General features: G+C 39.9%; 1 protein-coding gene across 2 annotated transcripts in view; it reads right to left on the bottom strand.

Moving 5' to 3' along the window:
* The window catches only part of LIN28B (lin-28 homolog B), an 86,319-nt gene that overhangs the window by 36,156 nt on the left and 37,849 nt on the right, over positions 1 to 12,314 (bottom strand). For both annotated transcript variants that reach the window (XM_058802636.1, XM_058802635.1), the window contains exon 3: positions 1,702 to 1,886. In XM_058802636.1, coding sequence (XP_058658619.1) covers positions 1,702 to 1,886 — 185 coding nt within the window. The remainder of the gene's footprint in view (positions 1 to 1,701; positions 1,887 to 12,314) is intronic.

Below are 12,314 nucleotides of genomic sequence, written 5' to 3'. Positions count from 1 at the left end.
GCTAGGATCCCTTTGTAATCCCTGAAGAGGAACAGCAGCAAGGTAAGATACAACCCCAACGTTTTATGTGCTTGAGATGAATTCCATTTGGAAAGTTCTGCTTCCCCCTGCATCTACTACACTGTATACTACAGATTGTTCAAATCCCTGCCTCTATCAATATGTATTCTTCCCTCACTGCCTACAACCAGCCCATTTCAATTTCAAGGTTTCTGAAGCAAGGATTGTCTTCCTTCATATACATGTGCAACAAATAGGTAAACAGGATCACACCAGCATGACTGTGGCCTTTATTTGCTGCCAAAGTATGAAACATCAAAAACAGTGGTAATGCTAATACCCTGAACAGATTAGCAATTAGAATTCATGGAAAAAACCAATTATTTAAATAAGAATAATACTGAAAGCCTATGGCAAAATAACAAAAAAACCCAAAAAACCACCCCCAAAAAACCAGCCATTGCATGCAATACCACTCTATAAGGCCAGATATGGAGAGCAATCAAAAAGAAAGCTTTGTCCAGCTTACACAGTCCTTGTTGTGGTTATGGACTCTGATCTGTTCCAGCAGCAATAAATTTTCTTTATGGCTTTTAGCTTTTACAAAGGAGGTGAAAGAGGGACAAATATCATGTTGTATCATGTTGTCTCCACTCCTTAACTAAAAAAAAAAAATTAAAGTGGGGTGGGTGGGACAAAAAAAAAGGGCTTTTAACAGAAGTAGTGAGGACAAGTGGAGTTCATCTGTAGCTAGTAAAGGTTCCTGATCCCAAATTTCTCAAACCTGGGCTACATTGCCTTTCAAGGTGACCCTATCTTTCCTAAGCTACGCTTTGCTTCAGAATGTGCAAAGGAAGAGAGCATCACCTCCCAGTCATGCCATACATTAAACACTGCAGGCAGAACCTGGGCTGTTCTTACTAGGATCCTCACAAAGTATGTATTCCCCTTGCCTTCAGTCATTACAGGTCAGGGCTGGGGAACAGCATGAGGAAAAAGGGTGAATTCACCTAAACAAATAAATAAATACATAAGCTTTTGAGCAGGAAGGCTGTCCTTGGTGAACCAGGTACAGGTGGCTTTGAAGTGGACAGGATTCAGAATTTCTTGAAGCCATCAGAAGTAGAAAATAAAGGGTAACAGTGCAGAGCAAGTCAAACTGCTGCACATGTGTAGAGACAAGTGCAGCAATCAAAATTACTTGAAATTTGTAAAGCATTATTGCAACAGCCCCTCAGACCACCAGGAATTAAAAGCTCTGAAACACCTTATTCTCTGTTCACTAAGTAAAAATGTAATTAACCAAATTATGTACATCTGAACCCTTACTGCAGCACCCACATTTTTTTCCATATAAAACTACTGATGCAGTTTAATGATAGTTTGATAGTCTCTTTAGCATGCACAATTCTCACCTAAACATGACATTATTTCACCTGTGTTCAGACTGACCTCTCTCCAGTCTAAGAGCAATATCTTCAGAATAATAATATATTCCTCTGCAGGCTCCCTCTAATTTAATAAAACCTTCTCAAGTAAAACTCTTCAGTGGGTGACAGCTTTAATAAAATTACTAAGCTACATGTAAAAGCCAAATGTACACAGAAGGCTTTCCTTTCACAAACAATAAATGCTGAAAACACAATTTCAAGAAAAACTTGCAAAAGGAAAAAAGGGGGAATAACAAAGTAAGGTAATTACCTATCTCCCTTTGGTTTTCTTTTTTGTACTGTCTTCCCTTTGGGTCGTCTTTCACTTCCTAAACAGGGGCTCCCACCAGGGCCTGTTACCCGTATTGATTCAAGGCCTTTGGAAGATTTCTTAAAAGTAAATTCCACAGGTTCTCCTTCTTTTAGGCTTCTAAATCCTTCCATGTAAAGCTTGCTCTGTAAATAGGAAAAACACCGTTGGTTACCATTGCCTGAAAAACAGTATTTACATTTATAATCAACAGGACAAATCACCCCGTGTACCATCCTACAACACACACAAGTTGAGTAACAGCTTCCTCTGCATGAGCTGTAGCAGATAGTACAAATTATAGTCCTGGATACACTGAAAACCCCATTCAACACTAAACAAGTAAAAATAACCTATTTTTAGTATCAGCAAAACTGAAATAACATTTTCCTTTTCTGTGATGAATGCTATAGATGAAGCAGAAAAAAATGTTGTATTCTTAAAACCCTTAAAAATTCTTAACTGGTCTCAGGAAGTGAAATGGTCTGGAAAGAGAGCAAGTGCTCACTTCAGAGCAAATTAATTTCTGATTAAAGTTTTAATTCTTTATATCTGAGACATGGGTCTGCTGCTCTGAAAATGAATCAAAGACACAGCAAGCATGAGAGGCACAAGGAAGGAACTCTGAACAAAGTCAGCTGACATGGGCAATTCAAATATCCCTAGTGAGCTGCTGAATTTCTGTTGACTACACCAAAAAATCCTATCTACCTAGCACAATTTATGTATGGGTTTATATTTTCATTCACAGAAAAGGAAATTTTTATCATCAGGGCAAGTGAAATAAATACTGATAAGTATTTTAATAATACACTGCAGTAGAAAACTCTTGGACAAGCTGAAGTCAACAGGAGCTTACCACTGATTCTGATACAATGAAAATTTTCATCATGATTCCGAACAATGAAAATTTTCATCATGATTCCAAACAAATTATGTACAATAGTAAGTAAGCATTCCAAAAATCTGATTAATCAAACTCTTAAATAAAATGATAATTGAGTTAAATGACAAGGAGGCTTTTAGGGGTGGTGGAGATAAAGTGGTTGCAGTACATTTTTATTTTAGAAATTACACAGTACATGAATGAAAGCAGTTGGACTCACAGAGAATATTACAAAATACCCCAATTTACACACATTTGGGGGCCTTTCAGGAGAGTTATAACACCTATTTTCTTCCTTTGCTCATGAATTCCTCAAAGGAAAGAGAAAAAAATGTATCCTGGCTGATTCTTAATCCATTCCCTAACATTCACTTGGCTGAACCACGGAGTCCAGAAGGAAATCTCCACTGCAGGTGCCACCCCAAGTCAGCCATGTCAAAAAAAGCCAAGTGACACAAAACCTGCATCTGTTACTTGCCCAGTGCAACTAGGAACATGTAGAAATCAGCTGGCAGTCCTGACCTGGGCTCCCTGTGCCCCCTGATGGAGCTCTGCAGCACCTGACACTGTTCTAGCAGAGCACAGGAACTGACACAGGTCACTGTTTCCACACAGAGAGGGAGCTGGTTTCTCCAAAGGATGCACAGAGAACAGGACCAAGAGCAAGGGCAGCTCCCCCTGAGCTGCTACACAGCAAACTAGTCTCAGACATAAGGAGAAATTGCTCACTATAAAAAGAATTAAACAGAGAAGTCCAAAGTAATAGTTGCCTTTGCTGGAAATATTCAAGGCTTGTCTTACCAGGGCACTGAATAACCCAATCCAAGGCCCTGCTTTCAGCAAGATGCTCAACCAGATGTTCAAATCAAGAGGAGCCTTTCAACCCAGGCTTTCTTTTGGTTCTGATTTATTAACCCAGTGCTGGTGAGCCTGGAGAACAGGATTACAGTTCCTGGTTCTGCAGCAGAGCTACCTTGGGGCACCTGTGTCACTTAACTTCTCCCTGTTTTTCTGAAGAGGGGTGCCACTGAAAAGTCTATTTTTCACAGCACTAATAGATTAAATTATAAAATAATTTGGAATATTTATTTTAATGAAATCATGTAAAAGCACATATGCCTCAGCTTCCTCAAACCCCAAGTTCTCAGTGCATCAGCACAAGGCACTACTGCTGCTGGTCTGACTGAGTGGCTCAGGTGCTTATAATTTGTCCAGCAGCCAAAAGTAACCAAGAACACAGCTTCACTCATTAGGAAAAAGGATGGTTTTGTTTATCCAGTTGTGCAGCTCTAGTAGGCTTGGCTCTCAAACACAAATGTAACAGTGTGAAATATGAGACAAATCACTGATTTTATAGGCTGGAGGTTGAACACTATTTAAATGTGGGGGAAATAACATGGAAAGGCTGTGGAACACATGAAAGAAGAAATATATCTGTTCCCTGAATCATTACCTTGGCTTTTTTGAAATGTTAAAATTTAAGGCATGAAAAAATAAATAGGCAAATGTTCTTACTAATGCAACTGGAGGACAATAATTGTACACAAACCAATGAGACAACCACCCAGGAGGGCAGCATTATTTCAAGCAAGCTCTCCACTTTGAAATGCCTGTGTAGCAATAAGGGGATCCTTGCCACAATGAAGAACATCCAAGTTCAGGATGTGCCAAAAGAAGACACCACCACTCCTCAACTGAAACAACAGACAACCCTGAACTGTCTGTGGTGTGAGTCCATCTCTAGGTCTGTCCACAACTCTTCAGCCTTCAGTGGCCACCAGGGACATCTTGGTGAAAGGAAAGAACTGAACAATGTGTATTATGTCCTAAAATAAGCACACAGCTGAATGTTCCAAAACCAGACAATCAGTACAACACAGATGGGTGCTGATCACAAGGGAACCTCAGAGGCATAAGCCCTTATTTTCCTGTAATACTCAACACAGCATGGATGCTTCTCTACTTGCTTAATTACAACTTAATGAAGATACAGTTAAATCTCAGTAAGAGTTATGCATTTTCTTCCTGATTTCCACCATTATTAAAAAATGCAAAAAGGTTAACATCTGATACATGTAACGTTGTCTTCTTTTTTACCTCAAAAAAATACTTGCTTCAAATGCAACTTAAAGCAGGGCATTATTAGTATTCTAGAATGTTTTTATTTTTCTCATTTCACTGTTAACAACAGACCTTGATTTCTAAACAAAGCACTCTATTTACAAGAGATTTTTAAACATTTAAAAGCTTAAGTAAAGCAACAATCATGCTTTCATGAATCACATGTTATGCAGGTGTACGTTTTTTGCATGTGTTTTTTTCGAGCACTTTTAACAACAAAAAATGTTGAAAAAGCCCCACTTCAAATGACTTGCACAGTTCTCTTCTTGAATAGATCTCAACAGCTTTTCAATGTCAGAGATGGATTTGGTGCTGTCTGACTTTCTGTGCAAATGTATAGCTCATGGTGAGGTTCTCTGAGGGTGCAGTAACAAACAATTCAAAGCCATTGTGAAAAAATGGCATTTGGAAACCAGCAAAACCAATCTAAAACCTGAATCCCTCTTAACTCGTTTAAAGAGTTGGACAAAAAATGTCTGTAAAGTTGATCATTTAATGTTGAGAGACCTAGCTCAGTATTTTCCTCACATTACTTAAACAAATAAAACTGACACAATTAAAAGCAGCCAGAGTTTCAAGTCAGTGAACCATTTCTAGAGCCCTGAATGGGATGTATGGGCACACCGCCAACAAACAAAGAGAAAAACTTAAAAGCAACATGCTTTTCCTCCTCTCTCTCTTTCAGCTGTCAGAGACTTTACTGTTATTTTTACCAGCAGTCAATACAGTGGTTTCAGACTGGAGCTTTTTTTTTTTCTCTTTTTAAATTTGACAGGACCATTTATGGTGATTTGTTGGGGTTTTTTTTGTTTTTTTGTTTTTAATAGATATCCTAATGTAAAATCTCACACCTCTCTGTTACAAGCAATGGCTTGGTCCAAAATGCTGGCAATCTTGTCGTAGTATTGGTAACAACAAATATAAATAGAAAACCCCATGATCACAAGTTCATGGAAGCATTTCCTACTACAAAACAAAAACTAAAACCTAACAAGTATAAACTGTATTAGTAAAATGGTCCCCAAAGAAATGCACCAATTCCTGGGCAGTGTCAGGGAGTGCTTACAGCTTTCAGCAGGCTCTACAAAAGAAAGGAAGTTTGGAATTAAGGATCATTACAGGGGCCCTGATTGCCTCAGATATGTGTGCATTACTTTTAATAAGTGTGGGGAGTAAGTGCCTCATCACAACTTTGCCATTTCTAGTCAGGGCTGTGAACAACTGCTTTTGCAGACATTAAATCCTTTAGAGGGACGAGGGAGAAAAGTTATTTGGTGGCATTCTGCTTACCTCATTTATTTTCTGTATCTCTCATTTCTGACCCTTTTAATCTAGTGATTGATTGATTGCTTAGTACAATGACCAGACGCCACCAGTATGCTGAGTTTCCCAAAGTAAGAAAACTGTTTTTCCTCCAAAATTATCTACAATTAAATCCAGACATGAAGGAAAGCATATTCTAAAGCCCAGCTACAATAAAAATTGTAAGAAAATCTCTCCAAAACAACCTCGTACAGTTCCATCAAGAGTCGTCTGCCTTTGAGTAAAGCAAGGGCACACAGTGAGAGGACCCAGAAATAAAACAATTTAAACTGGATGCATACTACTGCCCTTCCTTGCATTGGACCAAAACCCATGCAGAATAGTATCAGGTCCATGACACAACTCCTGCTATGAGGACTTTTGCTGTTGACCAAAAGTTCTTTCTAGGAGGTTTGGGAAGACCGTTTTTGTATTTTGTATTTTTGCAGGCAGAATGCTAAAGCCAACAAAAAATTCACTACCCTGAATAACAGCCCCTCCAAGGGCAATGTGCAGCTCTGCTGCACTAACACAGGATTTGAAGACTGGGAACTTGCAAAACACCTCAACACTGCTCCTGCTGACCCTCAAGGGCTTGTTCCTGCTCCTAGGGGCTTATCTTGCACCAAATCTGGCACTTCTTTTGGTCCTCCCCATAAGCCAATTTAACTCGCTAATCTGACAGGAAACAAACTCAGTTTAAAAAGAAGGGGGGAGGATAAGAGGAAGAGGAAACAGAGATAGATTTTTGTTTTTCCAGTGAGCTAAATCTATTCACAGAGAAGTTCAATGAGCTCTGGGGCACACACAGTGGAAACAGCAACTTTTTGAGATGAGAATGTACTCCTTAATATTTTATGTAAAAAAGCAAACTCTACAGCATCACAGGGGGTTTTTTTAAAGCTTAACATAACACAAAGTAACTTTCAAAAAGCTACAAACCACTATTTCTCAAAGATTTGCACTTTGGCTCTAAGACAAGGAAGAGCCATGCACACTACATGTATAAAACATTTATGAGAAAGGGTGAGCTACTGCAAGTAACTTTACAGTAGGGAAAGAGCTGGTATGTAGGCAGTAACCACATGCAGCTGGTACACTGCAATTTCACACCTTTATTTACTTGGAATTTGTTTCTGTCTTGAATTTCCACCATGACCGTAGTCATGTTCATAACCTTGTTTCCATTCATCATCCTGTCGCTGTCCCCACACTGTTATTTTTCTTACTGAGAAGTGTGCAAAGGTATTTATTTAACTTTTGAACAAAAGGCTCTGTCTAATTCAAATCCACCCTCCCTATACAACAGAAGGATTTCTTCTTTCCCAATTTATATATCTAAGAAACTTCTACTACTGCTTTAACTTTTAAGAAGATTAAATGAATTCTAACTCCACTCAATACTTACAGTTCTTGTTTCGTCACTTCCAATAAGTGATTTCTTTTGATAATCTGTTCCTTTTCTGCATTACCTTTTCTCAACCCAATATCTCTCCCAAGAAAAGGGTCTGTGCTAGAATGATTAGGTAATTTGCCACAATTCTCCTTTTCCTTTACTTGTGATTCCAGTTGAACCTTTTCTTTATTTAAGCCTCCAGTACTTCAGCTCACCTATGTTTACTAAACTGTTCTCTTAAATTTAATGCATATATCTTCAAAAAATTACAACTTTCTGTCATCTCATTTATCTCATTTAATTTACACCAAATATACACAGTTAATATTGTACCTTCATTTTTTAAACAAGCATGTGTTCTGTAGGGTCAGCAATTCCTTTCAAGCGCAAAATAACACAACTTCTACTCTGAATTACTCTTTTGGTAAGAAAGCTATTGATGGTTGTATACAGAAAAAAACATTATTACATCATAGTATTAGACATGTTGTCTGTATATAAATCTAAGCTAGAGACCCACAACAAGTCTCTCATAATTCCTTCACAAAGTGATTTAGGCCAAATAGATTCTACTGTGTCCATGCTACTCTTTGTTTCCAAGGTGCCAACTTCACTGATGACACCATATCAATTTTCTGCATAATTTTAAGTATTTGTGTTCAGGCCATGAATTCAATTTGGCCTGTTCTCTTTGTATCTGGTTACTTATCCAGCAGTGTCTGCCCTGACTTTGTATACTAATAAAAAGAGCCTGGATATCAAACGTATTTTTGCTTTTCCTCCTCAACCTAACCCTCTTTTCCTGCTATAGTAAGTGTATCTTTTGTTAGTGTAGCACATACACAACTAGTGTTCTGCTAGTAATTTTCACCCTTTTCTCCTTTTCATGGACCATGTATGTTACTGCATATGCAATTCTCATTTACCCAATTTTCATTGTTCTGTGCTTTAATACCAGGCATGGAAATCAAACCAGTCTCTTCTCTCATTTATAGTTTAAGTAGTTTCCCATCAGTCACAGTAGGCACAAGAGAGAATTGACTCACTACAGTCAGTTTCAAAAGGGAAGTTCCTCTTTTCCCACCAAAGCCTCAGGTTGGCTCAGGAAGAAAACCGTTTAGCTCTCCTTGGCAGTGCCAGGTTTCTGCTTTGTTTCTGCTCCCTGAATCAGTTCTATGCCGTCAAAAACCCACCAGCACCCCTCAAAAGAAGCCTTGTGACTGTGCAGCCATGGCAGGTAAGGCTGTCCTGTGCAGCACCTTGCCAACACGTACATTGCTTCAGTGATCTCCTGAAACCACACTATTCATCTCAGATAGTTTAATCTCACACTGTTAATCCCAGACACTCAGAAGTTCCCCCACTGAGAAGCATCTTCTCCTCTTGATGGTCTCCCAATGGTCAAACACCTCCAAGCTCCCTCCCCACAAGCGTTCCTTGCTCCCAGCTGGCTGTGCTGCTTTTGGGAGCCCCACAGACACCCCAGGGTGGGGGCCCTTTCCTTCCTTCACTCACCACTGAGCCATTCCACCCTCAGGCAAGTGCAGCCACCCCATGCAACTGAAACCACCTTTTTTTCTGTCCCAAATACTCATCTGCTGTAATGCAGTTTTGCAGAAACCCAAAGGTTCTTTTCTACAAAGATTAGGAACAAACAAACATGACCTCTTATGCAATCAATAAACAGGGCAGATTATCCTCTTTCTATTTTCATTAGAATGAGGCTCTTTCTTCCCCACCCCCCAATTTTTATTCTTCCAGGATATGAGGCCCTGATGTCCAGCTGACCAGACTCTCCAAGGCATCCTGATATTCAATTCATTTTAGTGATGCTTCCAAGTGGAAAACTTCCCAAGAGGGAAGAACACCATCATCAGACTCTTTGGTGTACCTCTTCCCCTGACAATGTGCAATAAACTGAAAAATTAATGAGCTGCATACTTTTGTAGTGTCCACCTAGGCACAGTATTTTTCAAACCTCCTCTCTGTTAAAAAACACAAACTTCCAAGGCAGAGGTCAAAACAAGCCACCCCTGCAGCTCGTCTATTACATGAAGAAAGGAGCTATCATACAGAAACCTAGACCTTATCTCTTTCTCTTCTGGGAGAAAGGAAAAAAAAAAAGGAAAGAAGAAAAAGCAGAGTGAGCCACCAGAAAATCCAAAAATACCACCAAGTCCACTCCTCTAATTTCTTCCAGAATAGATACAAATACAGCGAAACCTGCAAGATGGATTTGGACAAGATGTCTCCTGTCAGGTATCTCTCCTGTAAGTTTAATAGTGAGGACAGAACACAGCATGGCTATGCTTGACTCATTTTAAAAACCACACTGAATATACTGAAACACAGTTCTCTTCTAGCAGATCTAAAAGCTAGCATCATTCCACAGAGGTGGAAATCAAAAGCACAGGAAGGCGCAATGTACAAGTCACAGTCTGCTGCATCTTTCAAGTACTGAAAATGTACTCTGGTAGAAAGCAGAGAGTGAATGGCAGAGTTATGTCACTTAAACCACAGCTTCCTGCAGATGTACTACACCTTTCTGGTGTCATGAACCATGTTTCCAGAAACAGCTGCAGCACCTCTATTTTCCATGCCTGCCCTATGATGTCTGTGACCTTAATTTCTGTGCTCCTCCATACACCCCCATGCACAAGAATGACAACCCCTGTGTCAAGAGATGTTTAAGCTATATAAAGGTTTCTTATCCACCTCCCTCACCACCTCCCACCATCCCAAGACACTGCATATAATTAAAAATAAATTAGGCTCACATTGTGATCTGCTAATTCAGATGTAGCAGGATGTCTCTCTGCACATGCACCTTTCCCTTGCTCTGCATAAAAGTGGCCTGAGAGTGATGTTTTCTTACTATAGACCCTTAACATCCATCTCTGAGGAAGCTGTTCTTAACTTTTAAATTGTATACCAGCTGCAGAATGGTACCAGGAAAATTCTGAGAAAGCAGTTCATCCACCTTTTTGTAACCCCTCACATGAGAAAATTAAGTGGTTCACACTTCACTAGTAAACAGAAGAATGGCTAACACTGTGGGCAGCTACAGAAGCCACAGGCTGGCACTAAAATCCCCTTGCATTTCAAACAAATGAATCAGCAAATCAGCATCCATATGGAGTCCTGAACCTCCTGTTCTCATGGCAAAACCTCCATCTCCCCCTATTCTGCTGGCAAAACATATCCCAGTTATCCTGAACTGCCTCCTTCTTCCTGAAGCATTGTATAACAGGTAGCCACCAACAATTCTGCAGCCCAAAAGGGAAACAGAAGATTACGGTGAGCATGGCAGGGTTATGTTTGTAGACATTGGCAAATAACCTGTAATAATAAGGACAAAAAAGAATCCTACTTGTGAGCAGTAAATTGAGGTAGGGCTCTGGGGTGCTAAGGAGGGAGGTAAGAGAGTGGATGGTTGTTGTATCCTGAAGGAATGCAGCAACTGGAGTTTCTCAACAGGCCAGGGACAGGGTGGTGGAAGGGCTGGGTAATGCCAGAAAAACAGGGCTGGTACCTCACAGGGAATGGGCTAGGGCAGGGGCCTGGCTGAGGCCTGAAGCCAAAACCAAGCTGTGAAAAAGAAGTGGCGGACAGTTACAGCAAGTGAAATCAAGTGAAAAAGAAGTGGTGGACAGTTACAGCATCTCCAGGTTCTCACAGCCACAGACAAGCCAACTGAGCCCTCTTCCCAATCAAGTACTGAGCAGAATGAAGGTTTACAGGCCAGTCCTGACTTGGGTCATGCTGGCACTCCACCCCTGCCCCTACCTCCTTCTTTCTCTTCCTCCCCAGCTACCTCTGGGCTGGAGTCTGGAAACTGTCCTCACATCACTTCCACCCTCTCCAGGCGCTGAGAGCAGGAGCCCAGCACAGCATCCTGACTGCCACTTCACCTCAGAAACCCGAGATCATGCTGCAGAGAATGTTTTCTGAAAACTGCCATCAGCTGCTTTAGTGCAAAGCTCCTCCATGCCTCAATGACCTCTTCTAATTCTTCAGAGAAAAACACTGTCTGCTTGAGAGCTCCTCTGAGCCAGGAGTGAGGGAGTAAATGAACATGCTTGGTATTTCACCCAACTGAGAGCAACCATGCCCTAAGCAATTCCAAGATAAAAATCCATGTTCTTGTAAACAGACACCTCTCTTGAACTATTCACCAGCTTTTGGGCAAACACAGTTTTCACTTTTATGGTACAGGTGTCCTTGCTTCCCACCAAGGACTCACATTGCACTATGCAAGGTCCTACACAAATGACAAAAGAAGCCATCCACAGGCAATGCATCAATGCTGCTAAACCATTTGGAGGTCAGAACCTGTATTTGCCATCTATTTTTTAATTCCATTTACTTAAAATGTCAATATACAAGCAAAACACAAAAATAAAATACTGATAGAATATTTGTTTACTAAAATCAAAGTCACCATGCACACAAGAATAAAACAAGATTATCTGACAAAACTGGTGGGGTTCAAACATTGCCTATAAAACAAGCAATAAATAGGCTGAAATTTTCATTGGGGATGATTACTTCTTTTCACAACATTATCTGTACTGTAAATGAAAGCCCTTTTCCCTTTACAATAAAAGAAAAATTAACAGCGACATTTATACTTTATTAACAATTCCTAAATTACAATTCAAGGTCCCTAGTACTTCTATGACCCTTTAATTATGGCTTCCTTAGCTATTCTTGTACAGCAGTTATACACATTTACTCAACTTTTAATTTTTTTTTGTTTGAACGAGATAATCGAGCATGACATCAGTTCTACCAATTTATAGGCAGCTATATTTTAATTTGATACAATTTTATCAGAAGTACAAGTATCTATTATGTGTTCAGATATTT

The sequence above is a fragment of the Ammospiza caudacuta genome, chromosome 3, assembly GCF_027887145.1.
Source record: "Ammospiza caudacuta isolate bAmmCau1 chromosome 3, bAmmCau1.pri, whole genome shotgun sequence".
Classification (NCBI taxonomy): domain Eukaryota; kingdom Metazoa; phylum Chordata; class Aves; order Passeriformes; family Passerellidae; genus Ammospiza; species Ammospiza caudacuta.
The sequence above is the reverse complement of the archived record's forward strand: the minus strand, read 5'-3'. Positions and strand labels throughout refer to the sequence as shown.